At 44.1% G+C, this 23,876-nt stretch overlaps 1 protein-coding gene across 5 annotated transcripts in view; it reads left to right on the top strand.

Moving 5' to 3' along the window:
• Positions 1 to 23,876, top strand: part of cdk5rap2 (CDK5 regulatory subunit associated protein 2) — a 64,915-nt gene that overhangs the window by 7,945 nt on the left and 33,094 nt on the right. For all 5 annotated transcript variants that reach the window (XM_029710116.1, XM_029710114.1, XM_029710117.1 and 2 more), the window contains exons 4-24: positions 774 to 884; positions 3,828 to 3,904; positions 4,369 to 4,492; positions 4,825 to 4,991; positions 5,392 to 5,599; positions 10,430 to 10,564; positions 11,140 to 11,259; positions 11,450 to 11,542; positions 11,888 to 12,106; positions 13,897 to 14,067; positions 15,067 to 15,177; positions 15,429 to 15,566; positions 15,871 to 16,050; positions 16,331 to 16,525; positions 16,700 to 16,891; positions 17,183 to 17,315; positions 17,475 to 17,617; positions 18,114 to 18,230; positions 18,593 to 18,736; positions 19,199 to 19,311; positions 19,707 to 19,849. In XM_029710116.1, the coding sequence (XP_029565976.1) occupies positions 774 to 884; positions 3,828 to 3,904; positions 4,369 to 4,492; positions 4,825 to 4,991; positions 5,392 to 5,599; positions 10,430 to 10,564; positions 11,140 to 11,259; positions 11,450 to 11,542; positions 11,888 to 12,106; positions 13,897 to 14,067; positions 15,067 to 15,177; positions 15,429 to 15,566; positions 15,871 to 16,050; positions 16,331 to 16,525; positions 16,700 to 16,891; positions 17,183 to 17,315; positions 17,475 to 17,617; positions 18,114 to 18,230; positions 18,593 to 18,736; positions 19,199 to 19,311; positions 19,707 to 19,849 (3,034 nt within the window). The remainder of the gene's footprint in view (positions 1 to 773; positions 885 to 3,827; positions 3,905 to 4,368; positions 4,493 to 4,824; positions 4,992 to 5,391; positions 5,600 to 10,429; positions 10,565 to 11,139; positions 11,260 to 11,449; positions 11,543 to 11,887; positions 12,107 to 13,896; positions 14,068 to 15,066; positions 15,178 to 15,428; positions 15,567 to 15,870; positions 16,051 to 16,330; positions 16,526 to 16,699; positions 16,892 to 17,182; positions 17,316 to 17,474; positions 17,618 to 18,113; positions 18,231 to 18,592; positions 18,737 to 19,198; positions 19,312 to 19,706; positions 19,850 to 23,876) is intronic.

Here is a 23,876-nt window from a genome sequence, read left to right as displayed (position 1 = left end):
TTAAAATGGTAATCATTTCATGGTAAACCATTGAATGGAAATACAGACCACTGCAGCATGCATGTAGGCTAAGCACTATGGAGCCAAGCCTTATTCCACTATCAGCGACAGACATGTCGGATATTATGGTTTTTAATAAGCCTGATCCAGTGTCTAGCCAAACCAAGGAGAACAGGACAACCACTTAGCCGTGTTCCAAGCATGGAGGGAGAGCCTACAGTAGGGGAAGCCTGCTGAAATTCAGTGGTTTACGCTCATTTCTCTTTTCTCCCTATGCTGGATGATTAGAGGTTGGTAGAGTGGTCATCTGGACTCCATCTCCCGCTCCAAATGTGTGCAGTTAAAGGCCCTGTAGCACACTGATGCACAGTCTGCCCGAAGCTGAATACCTCTCTCCCCTTTCCCAGACCACACAAACTCTCAAACATGGCTTATTACACTACCCCCACCCCCTGTCCTCTTTCTCTCTTTCTGTCTTTCTGTGTGTGTGCTTCTCCACTGGACCATGTGAAATGACTGCTTTTTCTCCAGGGATAAATTGCTCAGCTGCTATGTTATTTTGACCTCATTTACTGTATTTGCAGTAGCCTTGTTATAGACTGTATAGGCAGTTATACATCGGATGGTTATACAGTGGTTTGATTTTCAAGAATGTAGTAGCTTTAATGGTCATAACGTTTAGTTTTCATTGTCCTACAGTGTCTCCTTTTCAAATCAAATGAAGTCCGAGGTTACATAAGTCTGTATTTCTTTTCATCTCCTTCTATTCTCAGCAAATCATGACTCTGAAGAAGGAGAACTTCAACCTGAAGCTGCGTATTTACTTCATGGAGGAGCGCATGCAGCAGAAATGCGATGACTCCACAGAGGACATCTACAAAACGGTGTGTGTGTTACCTCATTCACACCCGTCAGTGCCATGATAATGTAATATGTGACTCAGTCATTCATAATTAGGAACGATGACCACATGGCCCCAGCAGCCATGAATACAACAGGCCATTGTTCCACCTGGGGCTGGGCGGTATTGATGTATGGACCGGTTTGAGTTTTTAATGGTATTTCAATGTTTGGTTTGTTAAATGTGATCCGCAACTCAACAAATCCGCTTATTTGGTCAGTTTTTTTAGTTTACTCTGTTTGATACTTTAGTCACCTCCCTCTCCTCCTGCATGCTACTAAACACACCAAGCCATGCCCCCTGTCACTCAAGGAGAGATTAGTTGCCCGACCACGGAGTTACAAGCACTTTCTTCCTGTTCACTCTGCATGGTCAGATGGATGCAACAAGATGTTGGTGACATGCTGCTTTCCACAAGCATTCTAGAATTACACTAGTTTATTTTCAAACTAGCAAACTACTGTCTGCTAGTTTGTCTTAGCAAGTTGTTGCTAAAATAATTTGTGTTAGCTGCTAATGCTAATCACTAGTTAGCTGGCTATTTAGCTTGATAAATTTAATACGAGTCAGCAAACCTAGCTAGCTAATACTGTGTGGTACCAATGCTGGTGTAGGCCTAGATGAGCATGTTTGTGCAACGGTATCTTATCAGAGAGGAGTAGGTGAAGCATGAATATTCTGGCTAGCTAGCTACATGAAGTAAGAAAACAACATGTAATGTAACATCTAATTAGGGACCCATTGAAACACTGCCTCAAATCAAATCAAGCTTTATTTATACAGCACATTTCAAACATGGAATGTGCTTTACAGGAAAAACTAAACAATAAAAATAAAAGCAGAAATATTTACTACACAACAAACATAAGATAAAACAACTAAAGAACAACACAAACTAAACAACTAAAAGCACCCTAAGGAAAAGCAAAGATAAAAAATGTTTTAAGATCTCTCTTTAATATATCTACAGTTTCTGCCCCCCTCAGGTTCTCTGACAGGCTATTCCAGAGGCTGGGGGCATAAAGGCTGCCGCGCCATGCCTCTTGGTCCTAGGCTTTGTGCCAGAGGACTTGAGGGACCTACTGGGTACATCACTTAAAAGCATGTCTGACATGTATTGGTGTGCACAATCGTGGATTGATTTAAAAAAAACAATAGAATAAGCTCCAAATGAATTCTTAAACTCATAGGCAGCCTGTGCGGAGACCTTAAAACCGGTGCATAATGTGTGCTCTCCGTCTGGTCCTGCTCAGTACCGGTGCTTAAGCATTCTGAATGTTTTGCAGTTCACCAATGGCTTTCTTGGGAAGACCAGACAGGAGAGCATTACAGTAGTCAAGCCTGCTTGTAATAAAAGCATGGCAGTGTTTCAGGTGGTAAAAAGCTATTTTGGTCACATTCCTAATGTGTAATTCAAAATTTAGTTCAGGATCTAAAATAACACCTACGTTTTTAACATGGTGTTTTATCTTTATTGCTCGTGAATTCAAATCTGCGGCTAGATTCACTCTCTGATCAACACTGGTTCCTACCCTGTCAATAATTCCTCCGTGGCATATCCACTTACTCCGTAAACATTGACTGTCATTGATCCAAGTGTGTGTGTGTGTGTGTGTGTGTGTGTGTGTGTGTTAGAGGGCCAGTTGTGTATTTTTGCCCTTTACTTGTCAAATAACTTGTTTATTCTGTCAAATATTGAAAATCCAATGTATTCAAGGTGCTGCCCACCAGTGGAGGCTGCTGAGGGGAGGATGGCTGCTTTTTCTCCGGGGATGTGAATAGAGTCATGAATAATGGCTGGAACGGAGCGAATGGCATCAAACACAAGGAAACCATGTGTTTTGACGTATTTGATACCATTCCACTTACTCCGCTCATTCCACTTACCACAAGACCGTCCTCCCCAATTAAAGTGCCACCAACCTCCAGTGCTGCCCACTATATTCCAACTATAGAATTAGAATAGTCATTATATATCATGACTCCAACAGTTCACCAATGAACTAGGCCTAGATTTTTTTGCCTCATCATACTGCGTGGCACAGTGTCGAAATGATAATAAAAGTGCAGGAAATGTATGAAAATGCTGGCCATTATTTTTGTTTGGAGTTGGATTGAACAGTATAAATGGAGAATGCCTATAATGTGTGTGTTACCACCCTGGGGTCAGGAACTACTTAGAAAGCATATTTAGAACTTTTTTATTATTCCAAAACATAAAATGTCGTCAAATACCGTCATACTGTAAAACATTTGAAATATATTGATATGATATTTTGTCCATATCTCCCAGCCCTAGTTCCACCCAAAAACACAGCTAACCCCCACCAGAGTTTAGCCCACTGTTCTCAGACCAGTCTCACTACTTTACTAAATACTCATCCACCATGTCTTAGGGTTCTCCCCAAAGAATGTAAGAGTGGCGCTGCTCCACCTTGTGGGTCTCCCACTGCCGTACGCAGCAGCAGCAACAGCACCACCTTGTTTAAAACTCCTTTGGAGAACCTGGTGTCTTACATTTAGCCCACTGATCTCAGACCAGTTTCACTACTTTACTAAATGCACAACTAACATATCTCACATTTAGTCCACTGATCTCGGAGACAAGTCTCTGTCTTCCTCATAGAAAAATATTGTCTTATTCTATTTTGCGATGACCCACCTGCATTTGAGTACACACATACTCATTGTTACGATATGAACACATAGCTTCCAGTGCCAAAGCGAATTACATTGTTGAAGTATGCAGTTGAGGACCATACTCAACATATTCTCAGAGCATACTTGGAGTGCTTTAGGAACCACTCCAAACAAAATACAATGCAGGAATGAACCATTGGATCTAAGCTACGGTGTGCCAGGTTTATCCATGTAAAACATCTGTGTTAAAGTGAATGGAATTTGACTGAATGATTGTCCTCCCTAGAACATTGAGCTGAAGGTGGAGGTGGAGTCTATGAAGAGAGATCTGGCAGAGAAGCATGAGCTACTGGTGTCTGCATCGTGAGTACAGCCTACTGATACGGTTTGAGTACCGACTACTGATGCTATTGGTCTGTGAGTACCGACGCTATCGGTCTGTGACTACAGACTGCGGCTGACGACGCTATCGGTCTGTGACTACAGACTGCGGCTGACGACACTATCGGTCTGTGACTACAGACTGCGGCTGTCGGTCTGTGACTACAGACTGCGGCTGTCATTTCAGTCATCAATAGTCCTGACTGGTATTCAAATATGACTGTCCTAAACATCACTGACTCACTTTTCACTCTTTGATTAATCACTAGTTCATTAGTTGGAAAAAATGGACTGTCATTGATCCGTGTGTGTGTGTGTGTGTTAGAGGGCCAGTTGTGTATTTTTGCCCTTTACTTGTCAAATAACTTTTGTTTATTCTGTCAAATATTGAAAATCCAAATAATAAATAAATAAATAAACTTTGATCACTCCTGTCTTGTTATCAGGAAAGCGTTGGAGAGCCTGGCAGGTAGAGAGTCTGGTGACTCCCTGCGTGTGAGAGAGCGAGCCCACAGAGAGATGGATGCACTCCGAGATACTCTCAACAAGCGCATCGCTGAGCTGGAGCAGGTGAGCACTGGGCTACGCCATTACTGCACTAATATGAACACTGACTGCAGAGCACCTTAATTGGGGAGGACGGGCTTGTGGTAATGGCTGAAGCGGAATCAGTGGAATGGCATCAAATATATCAAACGCATGGTTTCCAGGTGTATGATGCCATTCCATTTGCTCCATTCCAGCCATTATTATGAGCCGTCCTCCCCTCAGGAGCCTCCACTGGTCTTACCATGTGTCTAAGAGACTTTAGTCAAAGTTAGGTGATAATGAAAAGGAACATTATTGGAAAAGGTCAGTGATTAGTCTTGGAACATTCCCATCAATTTTCTCTTCCATGTCAGGGTCTGAGAGCGGCCGAGAAGGAAGTCGACAAGATGGCCGCCATTGCTGAGCAAGAGAAGGTGAGAAGCATTGGTATGGAGAAGCAGCTCTTGTCCCTGGGTCGGTCGGGAACCCCTGTCCATGTTCCCAGCCACGACCTGCAGGAGGCTCTACAGGAGAAAAATGGGTAAGGACAGATTCAAAGGGGTTTTTCAACAAAGTGTAAAAACCTAGGCTGTGTCCGAAATGGCTCCCTATTTCCTATATGGTGCAATACTTTTGACCTTTCAAAAGTAGTTCACTATATAGGGAATAGGGTTCCATTTCAATTGCAGCCCATGTACTTAATTTAATATCTGCTGTGATATTCTACACTGACACCAACATGTTGATCATGGAGAAATGAGATGATTATGTAGCTCTTGATGTACTCTGTCTCTTCCATTTCACCTGCCTTGAGTACGAAACCTAATACTTTTGTGTTATCCAATGGCACCTAAATGTAAGGACAATATGCCATTTGTTTATAATGGGGATAAATGTTTTGATAATGTGAACATAACGTAGCCTACTTTTTGTCCCTCCAGTGTCATAGATCAACTGAGGATATCTGTGATGAACCAGGAAGCTGTGATCCAACAGCTACAAAGTACTGGCAGAGACCAGGGGACGGACGCACCAACCACAGAGCACACCCTACAACTCTCTGCTCTCATTGGCCAAAAAGACAAGGAACTGCAGACTCTGAGGGCTGAGCTGGGCCGTGAGAAGGGCAGGACGGAGAAGGACCATCAGGTGGGTTTTTTGCTCAATTTCTGTCGCCATATTGCCTAACGCATATCAGCTCAATATCTCAATCTACCGACTTTACCCTCTTACATCATGTGATGACAGACCGCCCCGGAATCTATGATTCCTTCCCATCCAGTATTTCCTAGGCTCCTTCTCGACCGTATTGGAGGAAAAAGCCCAAGGTTGTTTCTGGATGGGGAAGATCTCAATAATGCATACTCCTCCCATCTTCTTCCTCATCTCCTTCTCAAAACCCATTGGATGAGAAAGCCAATGGTCCCTCCCCTCTGACCTTTTCCTCCAATGGGTTTTGAGGAGGGGGAGAGAGGAGACAGGATGTGGGGACTTGGGGAGATCTTCCCATAGTGTCTGACTGTGCATACACTAATGCGTATTAGACTTCTCTGACCTGAGTGTCCAACTAGAGTGAACTTGCTTGTGATTGTCTGTTTTGTTGGGTTGTATGACACTCCTTTTGTTGTTTAATTCTGTGGCGGCTCTTTTATTTAGTGACAGGTCACGGTGTGCCCACCAGGCATTAGCTACCCTCTCTTAGCTGTCTCCTGCATTCATGAAATTCAAGTGTATACACACACACACACACACACACACGTCCTCTGGCCATATCTCTGTGTGCGACATGGAACAGACACAATCTGTCAGGCGGTTTGACTCTGAATCTGCTCCATGAGAGGAAATGCATTCTGAAATGATTGTCTATTTTGTTGCCCTTTTTACGTCCGTACATCTCCTCTTCTGTTCTTTGTTGTTTTACAGTGCTGTTGGTTTCTGTTGGTTTTTCTGTGTGTGTTCTGCTTTGTTGTGGCAGGCAAGAGCTTTGTAGTTTATAGAAGTTGCCGTCATCAGAGGAAGCTGACATCATTGGTTCCCCAGGGAGAGAAGTAGAGTTGTTAGATCTCTGTTCTATTCTTCTCAACCATCTACAAGCTAACACTGTAATCTACTGCTAGAATCTGTCTACTTTATTAACCTATATGATGTAAAATGATTGTGATGTATGGTTGTCTTAACTAGCTACAATAAGTTGAATGCACTGACTGTCAGTCGCACTGGATAAGAGCGTCTGCTAAATGACCTAAATCAAATGTAATTTGTTGCAAAAGCATGTTTAGCAGATGTTATTGCGAGTGTAGTTAGATGCCTGTTCCTAGCTCCAACAGTGCAGTAATATCTAACAATACATAATACGTACAAATCCAAAGTAAAATAATGGAATTAAGAAATATATTAGTATGCGCAATGTCGGAATCCGGAGTATAAGTGTGATGTATAGACATTATGGACAGTATGGGGATCGAATATATACTATATCTGAAGAATACGTGGATAGTGTATGTACAGCAATAGTTGAATAGTTTGGACTTGACTACTGCAGTATGTGAACGTTGTTAAAGTGACCAGTGTTCCACATCTATGTACATAGGGCCTCTAAGGTGCAGGGATGAGTAACCGGGTGGCATCTGAATTTTAAAAAAAATCCATCATTAGCCTAGGTGTGTGGAGAGACAGATATTGTACATTTATGAGGAGGAAATTAGTCCTGAAAAAGCTTTTCGGTTTCACTGACTCACCCAATGATGCACAGCTCCCTCACTGGTGATGGCTGATGCGCTCGTGCCAGAAGCCTCTCTCTTTTTTTTTTACTTTGTAAAACAATGCTGTTCGATCAATAGGCCTATTTGCAAGTTGATAACATATTTGGTAGCCTACAGACAGATTAGTCTTCTTCTTTCCATTTGCTTTCCGACCGGTGTTTTCCCACGATTGCATATGAAATATTGCGAAAGGCCTGTTTTGGCTACATGCCTTTCGCTGACAGATTTGCCTTGTGTTCCCAGCTGTAGGCATTCCTTGTGATTGGACTATACACCATCCACAGCTAGGCTGTGAAGAAAAAAAACCTAATGATCCTCTGTGGCTAAATTATAGGCCTACTCCTGATGTAGTATTCTGAATTATTACATTTCTTTTCCCGAACAGACAGAAGTAATTCTATCATTTTGACAAATGTATTTCAATTTATCAGAGGAGTTGCGGCACCTCCAGCACCCTTCCCGCAGCTATGATTCTATAAGGAAATAGATGAAGTGCAACGCTGGAGAGATCAGTTGCGGGCTCATGTCTATTAGAGCGGAGAGCGATCCAGGAAAGTTAATATCATTCTAGACTACAATGTTGCGCACACCATAAACCCGGGTCAGCCCAACACTAAACTTTTCACGTTACAGTTTTTTAGGGGGCAGGAGAATTTCAGGGGAGGCTAAATTGAATGAACTGTGATTAGAATGTTTACATTGCATATGGTGAGAATACTTTTTCGTGCCAGGAGAGGTACCGCCTCCTGGCAAATGGGTTCCGGAACGAAACAGTCCAAAATTGAGAGGTGCCAGATCCTGTTCCGCCAGGATCCAGCTCAAATGAAGCACTGTTGATAACAGATCAGAAGATGGATTTCATCTGCATTTTGTCCTGTCAGACAGTAGCGGAAGCTGTCAGTGCCCATGTTTCCTCCTCTCTCTTGGCCCAGGTTTCTGTGTTAATACAGGATTAGCATCCCGGCAGGAGAGAGTTGCCCTTAGGGTTATTTATGGACAACTTTATATTAAAAACCACAACCCCTATAGGTTGCTATTGGATTCTGTCTGGGCTGTCTGTCAGATTACATGGTGTAAAAGGGGTAAAACTGGGTAAAAAGAGTCCAGTCTCTGGGTTGTTAGGTCAGCAGTGTGTATCAGAGAGCCACACGCACATAGAGGTCTAAGGGGCCAGGCAGTTCATCACTGTAGCTCTATCATGTTTTCTGAGGTGAGGCAGATGGTGGCATTGAGGACCAGGTGAGGCCATCTCTTAATCTTAAATCAGATTTACCTTAGCCTTGCCAAGGAGACCAACACACCTTAACCAGCCCCCGGTCAATGTCACCTCACCTGTGTAGACCCCAGGCCCTGCTGTCCTTATTGGGGCAGCCAGGATGAGTAGATAGTCCTGCGTTCAGATGGGGCTGGATTATGAGGCCAGCAGTCAGCCGTAACAGGAGATCACCGCGGGTCCAGTCCAGGGGATTTGGTCTAATTGAATGTGTGGGACAGCGGAGGAGGGATTAGAAGATGGGGCTTAACGCTTACGCTGCTCTCACCAGGAAGAGCTTTGTCAGTCTCTCCTCTTCAATCAGAGCAGGAGAGTCTGCTGTATGCCATGGCTGGCAGACTGACGACCATGGGAAAGCGGAGAGTTTTTTGTGTTTAGGGTCTGTAAGGAGCATTTTTGAGTGTTGGACTAAACTGTGAGCTTACTGCACTGTTCCTGTCACAGAAATGGAGAGAGCATTTTCTCTGTGCCATGGCTGGCAAGCTGACGACTGCGGGAGATTGGAGCGTTTATACACGGAGCCTATCTGAGTGTGTTTCTCTGTTGGACCGAACCATCATCTCTGGTCATCACCATGAAGGACCCATGCCGCGTATGCAGATTACGCCTCATTGGCAGCCAGTGCCGCTGGATCTTCAACCCGTCGGGCAAACGGCAGCTCCAGGTCATCCTGTCCCACGTGCTGGGGCGCCAGGTCGACCGCGACCCCGATGGCCAGGCGTCAGAGTTCCTGTGCGGCAAGTGTGTGTTCACGCTGGAGCGCATAGTGCAGTGTGACGTGCAGATCGGCAGGCTGCAGGAGGAGCATGCTGCCCAGGTGCAGCGGTTGCAGCAGGAAAGAGAGAATCTGAAGCAGTGTGTGGCCCACGTCTATGGACGCCACAACCCCCTGCCGGAGAGGCCCGACGTGGGGGAGGTAAGCACCATTATGACCCCCCTCTGGAGGTCCTCTGAAGGTGGAAGTCCTGATGAGTGCGGGGGAGAACAGTTTACGTCAGAAGGGCAGAGGAAGGAAGATGGAGGGGTGAGGCACTCTGTGAGTATGGACCTCCTGGGTGGTCCAGTGGGAGCCGCAGGTCAGTCAAGCTCAGCCCCCAGGAGGGTGCAGTCCGGTGGGGATCCCTGCCCGGAGAAGAACCCTGGGCTCCGCTCCCGGAGCATGATGTACCAGGACCTGGTCTACCGCAAAGGCACCCTCTCCTCCCCCAGGTTCCGCTCGGCCTCGCTTCAGTCCCTCAACCCTGACCACCCTCACCAGACAGAACCCCTGGGCCCCCTGTCACAGAGACCGTGCAGAGAGTCAAAGATATCGGTGAGGGAATGCTCTCCTTCAGTGGGCCATACTACCACCAGAAACCAGAGAGGGCACTCCCCAGCCCAGCCTCCCATCTCTGACCTGCTGCAGCTGCTGCGCTCCATCCCCAGACGACCAATCCCAGGGACCCCCGGGAGCCGCATCCCCGTCCTGCGGAGGAAGCCCAGGGTGGGACAGCAACTCCCCCCAGGATGCAGCATCACCCCTGGGGCCCGACGCAGACGGAAGGAGGCTGAGTGGAAGTCCCTCCAGGACCTCTCAGAGGAGTTTAATGATGGTTACATTCCTCTCAGAGCTGAGGTAGTCCAGTCATCTCACCTCAGACCGATCCTCTGTAGAGAACTTGGGAGGCCATGGAAATGTAGCTTTAGACTGAATTTGGATAATTATTTGACTAAAAAAGATCAACCAGTTGTGAGGTTGGATATCGTCGCAGTAAAAGGATCCATTTCCGTTGATAATGGGAAATAAAGTATATGTGAATGAATAAATAATCAATAAAAGGGATTCACAGGCGTTCTCTGCCCCTGTGACAGTTTTTCCTTCCCCTTTGATGTCCTCTTTTCCTTTCTTAGCCAACTCATTCTCTTTGTTGACTAATTTCCAAGAATTCTGTTTCCCTCTCCCAGGGTTTCACTGAGCAGCTGAATGAGGTGAGCAGGCTGGAGACAGCCCAGAGGCAGCTGAGTGAGGAGATGAACCAGTTCAGAGCAACGAACCAGAACCTCTCCAAGACCCTGGAGGACATCCAGAATAACAACAAGGTGATTTGGGTGAAAAAGAAAATGTATATCAAATTAATGTACAATAAATGTATTTATTTAGCAAACATTTATATATATATATATATATACACACACACACCGTACTAGTCAAATGTTTGGACTCCCCTACGCATTCCAGGGTTTTTCTTTATTATTCTACAATGTAGAAAATATTTAAAAAAAAAAAGAAAATATATATACATACATACCGGTAAATGTTTTCATAGTGGAATTTCCACTATTTGGAAATGAATACACCTAGGCAATCATTTCAGTTCTACAGAAATGGCTATGGGGTAGGAACACATATTTAGGGTGGATTCAAAATGTACCATTGTGATTAATCGAACATGTTGGAGGAAGATGAATTTACTGTCTCTTGTTTTGGCTACTTAATTATATGCAATTTAGCAGATGCTTTTATCTAAAGTAACTGTCAGTCATGTGTGAATACATTTCACATACGAGTGGCCCTGGGAATCAAACCCACAATCTTGGCGATGCAAGTGCCATTCTCTCACGACCTTAGCTATAGAGGACCACAAGTGACCACTTGACGACAACTTTTTTAACAGGTGCTGTCTGGTAAGCTGGAGGAGACTGAGAACGAGCTGAGCTCGGAGAAGAAGAACGCTCTGAAACGAGACAAAACCATCCAGGGACTCAGTCTGGTGCTCAAAGAAAAGGAGAAAGAGGTGAGGTTGATTAGATAATATTCACACTGTAATAAATGTTGAGGGTGATTTTGATAAAATACTGCTGTAACCAACTATTGTTGGCCACCCAAAAATATATCGCCTCATATGCTATACCATCTCTGCTACGCAGACTGAGGGCTTATGTAACATTGTCACACCAACACGTCTGTCTCTGTCTGTGTTCCAGATTGAAGAGCTGTGCCATGAGATTGAGGACAGGGACGAGGCATTAGCCAAAGCCAGGGAGGCAGCGCACAAAGCCCAGCTCCAGAAATACCAGGCAAGTCAGATCAGACACAGCATTGGCTGCGTTCCAGGCCCAATACATCAGTCGCGCTGCATGCATCAACCAATGGCTGTGTGCCACGTCATTCACTGTGCAGTCGGGCATGGAAGTACTATGTCATATGAGGGCATTCGCTAAGCATCGTTAAAGGTATTGTGAGATCTGGCAGGCAGCTGCAGTGTGTGTATCTACTCTGCTTTAGGGCTGTAATGTCTATCTGTGCGTGTTTGCCAAAGGTCACATCAATACAGACTTCTGCGTTGCACACACATGCACTCAAAATACAAAAATAAGTCTCCTGTTTCTCGAACTCCATCCATATTCATGATTTCCCCCCAGGGTGCGGAGGAGCACCAGTCTCTGCTGATGGAGAAGCAGGCGGAGCTGTCCCAGCTCCAGGGGGAGCACCACACCAAGCGGCTGGAGGCGCAGAAGCTGCAGCGCTCCCTGGGCAGGAGAGAGCAGGAGCTGGCTGATCTGCAGCAGGCCAAGGAGCAGCTGGAGCAGGAGCTAGAGGAGCTGCAGCAGCAGAAGAAGAAGGGAGACAAAGCTCTCAATGTAAGGCCACAGGAGGAATATCTATTGTTGTCCTGGGAATTGCCAGGAACCTAACGATACGGTATTATCATGATACTTAGGTGCTGATAATTTATCTATTGTGATTCTCAAGATTCTATCCGTTTTGCGATTTGAAACAGATTTTATTGTGATTTGATGTTCCAAACATATTGTTCACTATATGTCTGCTGCAGAGAGACAAGAGAGCATGAGAAAACAAGTTTTGATCAGTCAGGGAAATAAAAGTGCTGAAAAACATGTTGGTTCACTATTTAAAAAGGAAATGGAGAACAAGCTATAGCAGGGGTCCCCAACTGGCGGCCCCCGGGGTTTTTATTTGGCCCCCCAAGTAAAATTAAAATAAATGTTCATTGTTGGACATAAGAGTGTAAAAACACCTCCAAGTGATATTAATTTATGAAATCTGTTCCCAAGTATTTCCAGACATAATAGAGACACGAGATCATATACAAATGAAAGCAAGATTTGAAATGATTATGTTTTAGTCAAATATTATCTGTTTGGGCTTCTTGCGGTCAACAGATGATTTGTAATTATGTTCTGGCCCCCCGACCATCTGCTCAACAAAAAATGGGCCCACAGCTGAATCTACTTGATGATCCCTGAGCTACAGGATGAAAAATACAGGAGTTCTGGCTCATATACAGCCGACTAACACTACCTTCAGTAGCAATAATAAATAAAAACAATATACCAGTATCCATTCACGGACCAGTTTGGATTTTTACTTCACCTTCTATAGCAGTATTTTAATGTTTGATTAGTTACATTAAATAATTCAGTAATTACTCAAAGTTATGGCAATCATCCATTTTTATTGCCCGTAAGAAACTACTAACAGCTGAGAATGAATAGTTAACTTGCTTGCACAGCAAGTTAACAACTTCGGGAGGGCAACCTTGCCAAATAAACTCCCGGAAATCGTCTGTGGCGAAAGTAAGAACTGCAATTAAATCTGAAATTGCACAATGAAAAAGGATAATTATTCTGTCAAGGACTAAACAGGCATACTAAGATGGGGGGGAAACGTGACGCAGTGTGCAAATAATAACAAATTAATGAAGGAAATGAAGAAATGTATTAAAATGCTGGAAGTGAGTGTTGGAATTCAAACAAATAACTTTGCAAATGGCAACCATTGGTCGAGTACCAGAGTTGGAGGCTAAAGAATGGGATTTTGATTCCTATGCAATGTTCTACAAATAAGACCACTGTCAGTTTTGTCCTATTATTTTTGGTTGAAGTTTCGTTGAACAGTATAAAGCAATGCAATCAGAATGGAGAAAGACCATTTAATAAAACCACTTAGGATTAATTTTTGCCATCCTAGGGTCATACACTACCCATGAAGCATATTTAGAACTTTTGTTATTCAGAAGTGTCAAAAATGAGAAAATACTGTGATATGATATTTTGGCCATATTGCCCAGCCCTACTTCGTTGTGTGGAAAAGCTTTGATATGGGCAAACTGGGAGCAGGTATAAAAGCTGTCCTATTTAACCCAATCTGTAGTGTTACAACGGCTGTTTGTTTTACTACCATGTAACTACGTGGTTTTACCCGCGCATAATAGAATGCAGAATATATTCCCCAAAGCCATTCATTTTCCTAAAGTTGAGGGCAACTTATTTTTTGGGCATTTGCTAAACCGCACGACCCAACCAGGAATGAACTCTTGACCCTTTTTGGTTGAATGGACGTCTTTTTGGTTGAGAAGATGTATTTTCAACGTATTGTGCTTACTGGGTAAACTATCTACGCCATGCAGGAGATGCAGAACCAGCTAAAGAAGCTTAATGGGGAGCTGGGCGAGAGGGAAAGCAGTCTGGAGCAGCAGTACCAGGAGCAGCTGGAGCAGACAAAGAGGAGGCTGCAGAGTCACGAGGTCACCATCCAGCGCCTTACCACCTGCCTGGCCGACAAGGAGCAGCAGCTACAGGTAGATAGTCTGAGAGCTCGAGAAACTAAAAGTGAAACCATAGAAATATAATCTATAGAAGGGGGCTTAGAATATCAAACACTAGCAATTTGGTGAGGCCTGTTCTATATATTCCTTTTCTATGGAACTAGGTAAATATGGTGTACTAGCACCATATTGTGGTGATAGTACACCACAATACGGTAGTCCCGTGTGGCTCAGTTGGTAGAATGTGGCGCTTGCTAGTTCTTGCGCAGTTCTGTGAAGGGAGTAATACACAGCGTTGTATGAGATCTTCAGTTTCTTGGCAATTTCTCGCATGGAATAGTCTTCATTTCTCAGAACAAGAATAGACTGACGAGTTTCAGAAGAAAGATCTTTGTTTCTGGCCATTTTGAGCCTGTAATCGAACCCAGAAATGCTGATGCTCCAGATACTCAACTGGTCTAAAAAAGGCCAGTTTTATTGCTTTTTTTAAATCAGCACAGCAGTTTTCAGCTGTGCTAACATAATTGCAAAAGGGTTTTCTAATGATCAATTATCCTTTTTAAAATGATAAACTTGGATTAGCTAACACAACGTGCCATTGGAACACAGGAGTGATGGTTGCTGATAATGGGCCTCTGTACGCCTATGTACATATTCCATAAAAAAACAGCCGTTACCAGCTACAATAGTCATTTACAACATTAACAATGTCTACACTGTATTTCTGATCAAGTTGATAATATTTTAATGGTAAAAAAAATGTGCTTTTCTTTCAACAACAAGGACATTTTTAAGTGACCCCAAACTTTTGAACGGTAGTGTGTATATATGAAAATGTATGCGCTCTACTATAAGTCACTGGATAAGAGGTGTCTGTTAAATGACTAAAATGTAAAAATGTAGCACGGGAACTGGGAAAAACTGTTTGTTCTTTCCCACTTTATTTTCCTTTCTGTCCCTCTTCGATTTTGTTCTTTCTCTTGCTGTTGCTTTTTTCCCTCTTCTCTATTTTCCCTCTTTTCCCTCTATCAGGAGTACATGAACATGATGAGAGACATGGAGCAGAGCAGAAGTCCTGAGGAAAGCGACACCATGCTGTTAAAGCTGCGAGAACGACTGAAAGAAAAAGAAAAGGCTCTGGAGGTGGGCTTTCTATCAATGTTTGAAATGTAAACTATTTGTGTCTCTCAATTCATTTGCTTTATTGGCATGATGTAAAAATGTACATATTGCCGAAGTGTACTTTGGAAATGGAATGATTTAATGAACAACGTCATTAAAAATGAAGATTGTCACAAACAGGATGTCGATCTTTCTCGCTCGCTCCGATCTGATGAAGAACATTGTATGCCTTTGGTCTTTTAATTTCAATATTCTGTATGGCTCCTCCACAGCAAGCACTGGATGAGAAGTTTGCAGCGCTAGAAGAGAAAGACAATGAGATCCACCAGCTGCATCTGTCACTCAGGGAGAAGGAGAGGGACCTGGAGAGACTCAACAACCTGCTGTCTCACAATGAGGACACCATCAACGTAAGGGACCATGATCACCCCACCAGCGTTGGAGTCAATTCCATTTCAATTCAGTCAGTTTAGTTAGTCAACAAAAATGTAAACTCCTCCAATTTCCCTCATTGCTTTTCAATGAGGAGAATTGGAATTTCAATTTACTTACTAAATTGACTGAATTTAAATGGAATTGACACCAACCCTGCATATCATATTTAAGTCACACACTACCTCCTATATGGAGTTGTTGCAAGGACTGCTAGGGTAAACATCATGTTGAATGGAGAGTCTACAACACTGGTCTCTCACTCTCCATTGCTCCCTGCAGAGTTTTGACACGTTGATCAAGGAGAAGGACGTGGAGCTGCAGCACCTGGCCAACACTCTGAAGAACTTGCAGCGTGCCAAGCAGGATGTGGAGGACAACCTGAACCGAGCCTGCAGGGAAAAGGACTCCATCATCAGTCAGCTGCAGCTGTCCCTGGAGGGCAAGACCAAGGACATGGAGGTAGGAAGACGCATAAGGAGAAAGTAATCCCATGTATTACTAGCTGACACTCACATAATATTACCTGAACATAAAGACTCTTATAACACAGGCATCAATACTAACAAAACAGTGACATCATTCACCAAACATGCTGTCGTTCAATGCTATACTGATTTGATATTATATTGACCTAGTATATCTTGGAAAGAGGTTTAATCCCAGAAGGATAAAGTTGGATAAGTAAAGATTTATTTTTATTTTGTTCGGTCTCTCTCTGCCTCTCTCTGTATGTGTGTAGGAAATGGTAAGTGCCCTGCTGAGCCAGTCCCAGTCTCAGGCCCGTGACCTTGCAGAGCAGATGGGTCAGAGGTTAAAGGTGGCAGAGGCCATGCTGGTGAATGCGGTCAAGGCCCGTGAGAGGCTGGTGGCGGACAACGAGAGCGCCGTGGAGGGTCTGCTGGCCACTATCAGCAGCAAGGACCAGCTTCTCAAGGTACACACATGCGCACACACACGCACACTGGAGGCATTTTTACTGGTTGATTTATTGTGATGAGAAAGCCTTTGTCTAATAACATCCACACTCACATTTTATGTCTTAACCTTGTAATATTTTTACAGGAGGGTTAGTGTTTATGATCTCATGTTTTCTCTCCTGTCCCTCCAGGAGTCAGCGGAGCACTATAACAGGACACTGTCTGAGCGCATCCAGGAGATCGAGGAGCTGAGGCGACAGCTGTGTACCCGGCAGCAGCAGCTGGCCTCCGCTGAGAAACTTAGTTCCACTGCAACACAGGAGGGTTACCTGGAGACTGCCAAGCTCAGGGCCCTGCTGACCGAGAAGGAATCCATCATCATTGTGAGTTTGGAGAGTTATTTGGATGGGTGCAGAGTACACTACTATTTTGTGTTTTTGATTTAAATCATGGCTGGCTACAATATGTGCAGCATTTTGCTCCTGCCTAGCTCTAACGCACCTCACAAGTAAATAAAATTAACAAAACATTATTATAATTTTTTTTTTAATGTTGGGCTAGAACAAAACCTGTACTTTGGCCATCCTTGATTTGTCTTGGTAGAATAATGTTGAATTTAGTTAATGGCAAGGTTATGAGCTCCGCTGTGTTTAGCTTTTGATTTCCTCTGCCAGAAACTTCTGGAGCGGGGCCGGGAGAGGGACCAGTTCCTGGCTGAGTTGAGGCAGAAGGAACCTGCACCGTCCCAGGTGCTGGAGCTCAGACAGACCATCCAGTTGCTGCAGGAGAGACTGGAGGAGAGGGAAGGTGAGAGGCTTTACCTCTTAAAGCTGCAAGCTGTGCTAAACAGTTTGGCATGCCAATGAACAAAACAGCAGTTGGCTGAAGTACAAACTGTCAAACTGTCTTTGTCCACCAGCACCCTGACCCCACTAATGTCCTCTACTGGTTTTGTTCCCTCTGTAGGTGACCTCTCCAAGAGGAACAACAATGAAGACAGCTTGGAGAAGGTCCCTCTCATCAAGAAGACAGTGGTCATCCTGAAGAAGGAGTTGGCTCAGAAGACTGAGGCTCTCAACAAGGCTCTGAAGAGGGAGAATGAGCTCAAGGTGAGAACAGTACATACTGCAGCTGATTCAAATTCCTGAGCCGGCAAGGTGGGAAAGAAATCTGCTGTTCTGCCCTTGAGCAAGGCAGTTAACCCCCAACAACAACTGCTTCCCGGGCGCCGATGACATGGATGTCGATTTAAAGCACCCCCCCTCGACCTCTGATTCAGAGGAGTCGGGTTAAATGCGGAAGACACGTTTCGGTTGAATGCATTCAGTTGTGCAACTGACTAGGTATTCCCATTTACTCTGGTCAAAGAATACATTATTTTTGACTGAGGAATAAGAAAGTGATTCACTTTATTGATCCTTTGTTGGTTTGTCATTGAGTTAACATCGTTTTTTTCCTTTGCTCTTGGTAAAAATAACCTCTGGGTACAGATCAGAATCATTAAATTACCCTCCACAAGTTTAAATCCTGACTATTAGGTGGATAATAGAAAATGGACCATGGGTCAATGTCTTCATTCTATCCCATTGTTCTCCTGTGTTCCAGATGTCCCTGGCTGATCTCCAGTCAGTGTTGTCTGAGCTGGAGGGGCGTATCGAGGGCCAGGCGGCCAGCATAGACTCCCTCACCACCACCCTGGAGACCAAGGACGAGATTCTAAACGTGAGTGGATGGCCAGTGGTCTCCTCACACACTGCTACTAATCTACACAGACACTCATACACACATTCAAACAGGCTCAGGAGGTTACCTGGTGCCATTTGGTTTCATGGGTAGCTTGCACCGGGTTAATCCACCTGGCTGACCTTGAACTGATTTTGGCCATCACCACCTGTGCTACCTCTTGAGCATGGCTCAGTTATAAATAATCTATTGCAGTCATTGTAAATTCTGAAAGGAAATGAACACATCTGAGCGATACTTTCACTTCAATACATTCATTTTTTTTAACCCCTTCGAGGGCACTTGTTTCATTTGCTGTAACTAGTTTGACCTCAGTCTCTCTGCTGTGTATGTGCTGACAGGACCTCCACCAGCGTCTGGGCCAGAGAGGGGACAGTCAGACCCGGGAGCCCCAGGATCAGGCTGCTGAAGCCGGGGTGGAGCACTCGCTCCCTGGCCTCCCTCAGCGGGAGAGGACCATCATCGGTGGTGACAGCCAGCAAGAGGTAGCACCACGCAAAAGCAAGCCCTGCCTGAAACGTATTTATGAGCTGTAGTGTGACATCTATCTTCAGAAGAATGGCCATGTCTGAATGTACCATAGTCGAGTGTTACATCAAAAATCAATAAAGTCACAACCTTTTGTGATGTCTGGTTTAATTGTGTGAAAATAAAGTGTTCAACAACACAAAGTCACAATTTGAAAAGGCTCACTCTTTGGTCTGCTTTCAAAAACAGTCAAGCATGAGAATAAACCCACCGTGACCTGGGTCCTGTTCATAAGGCACCAAAACTGACTGACACAAGGCGGGACTACCTGGACCTGTCCAATAACGATCACTCATTTTCGTTTTCCATTGAGAAATGTTTTAAAACAACTCCCATTGCATGCACAATGAATATGACCCTTGTATAGCAACTGATTGAGTGGCATCTGACCTTTGACCTGTGCCCCCCTCCCTCCCCAGGTCCTGCCCTTGTTGGCTGACCTGCAGGTGGAGCACCGCTCTTTGAACCGAGCCCTGAGGGCCGAGCAGCAGCTCTACTCCAGCTTGGTTCGCACCGTCAAAGAACAGGACAGGTATCTGGACGATTATCACAGATTGGATTTATTCCACATCATATTCTATTGCCATGTAATTGAAATAGTCTTACCAAAGTCCTTTTTTATATGCTTTGGTTGGTGTGGCATTCAAAAGGGTTTATTTTTTGTTGTTGCAATACCCAGTGTCTCCATAGACAGATATTGTCTACTGGTACACCGTGCACATATCCACGTTATCGTTACTCATTGTGTATTTATTCCTCATGTTATTTTTCTATTATTTAAAAATAATTCTCTATCGTTGAGAAGGGTCCATAAGTAAGCATTTCACTATTAGTCTACACCTGTTTATGAAGCATGTGACAAATACAATTAGATTTGTCTACGTGTGTATATGTGGAATAGTAATTCATACATTGTGTGCTTTGCAGTGCCCAGCGTCTTCACGCCCTCCAAATGGAGCTGACAGCGGTGACGCTCCTCAGACAGCAGCTGGAAGAAGGGATCCGGAGCAACGAGGAGCTCAGAGAAGACCTGGAAAGAGAGATTGCCAGAGCCAAGCTCTCAAGAGAAGGTGCAGTAGTAGTACACAGAAGTTGAGGGGGAGACTAGAGAGAGGAAGGGACCTAGGAAGGGCACAGAGGAGGGGGAGACTAGAGAGAGGAAGGGACCTAGGAAGGGCACAGAGGAGGGGGAGACTAGAGAGAGGAAGGGACCTAGGAAGGGCACAGAGGAGGGGGAGACGAGGGAGGAAAGAATGAGAGGGAGGAGGGGTTCTGATCCTTTGTTTCCTGAACTAGACAGCTAGCTGAAGCTCAGCTGTGAATGAACAATGTCTATATTGAGTTAAGGAAGTAGAGACCCACTATATTATTTTAAAATGTCCAACACTAACATTTTATTCATGTTACTTTAATAGGAAGTTGTACTCTCTTAGAAAGAGGGAGAGGCACACACACGCATGCATGCTATCAACCATGGTCAGTTTGGTCGCTACATGTTCTAACACTGCCTGGTGTTGCCAAGCCTGCTGTCCACCTGGTCATTTTTTCATCTGTTTGCTGTCTTCTGTTCACTGCCATCTTCATCATTAGCATCCTCCCCATCTGCATGTCTAAAACAAGACCGCAATAGCCTACGTTGTTTTCTCTACTCTGTTAATGTCCCCACTGGCACCTCCTATAAACTCATCCTCTCACCTGGAAAGTCATTTCCTTTGTCCTGGTTATGAGCTGCTCTGCACAATAAAACATAATGCGTCTGTCTGTCTCTGTCTGTCTGTCTCTGTCTGTCTGTCTGTCTGTCTGTCTGTCTGTCTGTCTGTCTGTCTGTCTGTCTGTCTGTCTGTCTGTCTGTCTGTCTGTCTGTCTGTCTGTCTGTCTGTCTGTCTGTCTGTCTGTCTGTCTGTCTGTCTGTCTGTCTGTCTGTCTGTCTGTCTGTCTGTCTGTCTGTCTGTCTGTCTGTCTGTCTGCTTACCTTTACTCATTTACTTATATTCTACTTTTGTTTTGTTTATCCATTAAAAAGTCATGTCTGTCTCGTTGCATCACTTCACTCGCATATCACATGAAATCATTGTCACTTATCCAATGTCTGCTCTATTAGAAACATAGCAGTTAGTACACACACACACACACACACACGCTCTTATCAAGCCATCTGTAAGCTGATTCAATAACAGCCTACAGGGTTGGGGGCAGTTACAAAGCATACCTCTCTGTGGCTGCTTCCCTGTTCTCTACCCTTCTTCCAAAGCGTGCACTTGCTTGTGAAGCGTGCATTCGTTTCAAGCATATTACCCAAGTTGTTTACAAAACATGAACAGGTCAATAAAATCATCCTACATGCTGAACTGAATTCAATGACAGAGAGTGATGGAATGTCACTGTTTAGTAGTGCAAGGCTTCAGTGGATGCAGTGTTAGGACACATGCCAACATACAACCCTGATTGATGAGGCAAGGTGCCAGTGACAGAGCTCTGTATAGGTGTGACAGTCTGAACCTGATGATTTAGTCATCTATGGTGCAACCTGTGTGTGCGCGCGCCCATCTGCCATCCAGTTCATACCATTCCTCCACAATAAAGAGAGCCAGCTATATAAATATAGGTAAGATGCCTTGGGCTCGTATTCAATGCTGCTTAGTAGAGGGAATTGCTCTTTATAGTGGCTTTATATTTATACAGGGTGGCGGGTAGCCTAGTGGTTAGAGCGTTGGATCAGTAACCGAAGGGCTGCTAGATCGAATCCCCGAGCTGACAAGGAAAAATCTGTCGTTCTGCCCATTAACAAGGCAGTTAACCCACTGTTCCTAGGCGTCATTGTAAATATGAATTTGTTCTTAACTGACTTGCCTAGTTACATAAAAAAAAGAAACAATTTCATTGATTTTACGGGGTTACAGTTCATATGAGGAAATCAGTCGATTGAAATAAATGAATTGGGCCCTAATCTATGGATCTCACATGACTGGGATACAGATATGCATCTATTGGTCACAAAAAATGGGCCTCAGGAACTTGTCATGGTGCATTCGAATTGCCATCGATAAAATACAATTGTTTTCGTTGTCCGTAGCTTATGCCTGCCCATACCGTAACCCCACCACCACCATGGGGCACTCTGTTCACATCGTTGAAATCATCAAACTGCCCACACGACGCCCTACATGTGGTCTGCGGTTGTGAGGCCGGTTGGACGTACTGCCAAATTCTCTAAAACAACACGTGCCTTATGGTAGAGAAATGAACATTCACTTATCTGCCAACAGCTCTAGTGGACATTCCTGTAGTCAGCATGCCAATTGCACACTCCCTCAACTTGAGACATCTGTGACCTTGTGTTGTGACAAAACTGCATGTTTTAGTGGCCTTTTATTGTCCCCAGCACATGGTGCACCTGTGTAATGATCATGCTGTTTAATCAGCTTCTTGATATGCCACACCTGTCAGATGGGATGTAAACAAATTTGTGCTCAATTTGAGAGAAATAAGCTTTTTGTGCATATGGAACATTTCTGGGATCTTTTATTTCAGCTTATGAAACATGGGACCAACACTACCTATTGCGTTTATATTTTTGTTCAGTATACGATACATTTTATTTTGGCCATTATTTATATTTTATACAACAGCATTGTTGAATAATAATTTCTTACTGGCTAGAAGGGCATTCTAGAATGGAAAAGATATCGGGACACCTTGAAATCATGACATGATATGCACCTACACATGCAGACCGTACTTGCTACAAAGTTACAGAAAGCTAAAGCAACAACTACACAAACTGAAATTGGATACATTGTAAGAGTGACTTGTATGTACACTGAATGTACAAAACATTAAGAACACCTGCTCTGTCCATGAGACTGAACAGGTAAATCCAGGTTTTTCACCTGGATGGTCCTTTTATTGATGTCACTTGTTAATCCACTTTAAGTCAGTGTAGATGAAGGGGAGGAGACAGGTTAAAGAAGGGTGTTCAAGCCTTTAGACAATTGAGACATGGATTGTGTGTGTGCCATTCAGAGGGTGAATGGGCAAGACCAAAGATTTAAGTGCCTTTGAACAGGGTATGGTAGTAGGTGCCAGGCGCACCGGTTTGTCAAGAACTGCAACGCTGCTGTGCTTTTCACGCTCAACAGTTTTCCGTGTGTATCAAGAATGGTCCACCACCCAAAGGACATCCAGCCAACTGGACACAACTGTGGGAAGCATTAGAGTCAACATGGGCCAGCATCCCTGTGGAACACTCCGACATCTTGTAGAGTCTATGCTCTGACGAATTGAGGCTGTTCTGAGGGAAAAAGGGAGGGGTGCAACTCAATATTAGGAAGGTGTTCCTAATGTTAGATATACACTGAGTATTCCAATCTAGGTGGTTGAATTCAGTACAGCATGTAGAATGATTTTGAATGAACCTGTGTGTATAACAGAATGTAAACAACATGGGTGCGCTTGAAGCGTTATTCCACTGACTCTTTCCTTATGTAACTCTACATGCAGTGACCCAAACCCCAGGCTGTTGAGTGTTGATATTTCTGTTCTATGCGTAGTTCACCTGTGCATAAGGTTTCTATTCATGCTCGATTATGTGATCTTGATAAACACAAACTAAATATACACTTCCAAACGTAACATAGGAACTGGAAAGGGCTGAAGCTAATGTGTGTTGCTCCCAGAGGTGATCTTAAATGAAGTGTGGTGACCCAACATACAAGAAGAACAGAAGCTTTACTAAAGATCACATTTTGGAGTAGCAAACAGTGAACATACATTTTTCTTACTTTTTCAAGTGTTTCACCCCAGCTTTCTGAGAGTAGATTCAGTAGATAGTGTTTTATTCATCTGTCTTGGTCTCTCGAACTAGGAATCATGGGTTGGTGGGTTGCAGCCAGTCACTCTTACTTTGCAGTTAAATAAAGACTAGGTTATGGTTAGAAATAGGACTTTTAGTGGACCAGGAACATTCACATGGCTTTAAGATGGGACACATTGTAAAAACATCTGCGGTGTATTCATTAGCACACACCGTAGAAAAACGGTTTAAGATGTTGTAAAGTCCAGGCAATCCCTGCCTGTTTTAGTCCTTATTCTTCCGTT

The sequence above is a fragment of the Salmo trutta genome, chromosome 23 (genome assembly GCF_901001165.1).
Source record: "Salmo trutta chromosome 23, fSalTru1.1, whole genome shotgun sequence".
Lineage (NCBI taxonomy): Eukaryota > Metazoa > Chordata > Actinopteri > Salmoniformes > Salmonidae > Salmo > Salmo trutta.
This window is presented reverse-complemented; position numbering and strand designations above follow the sequence as displayed.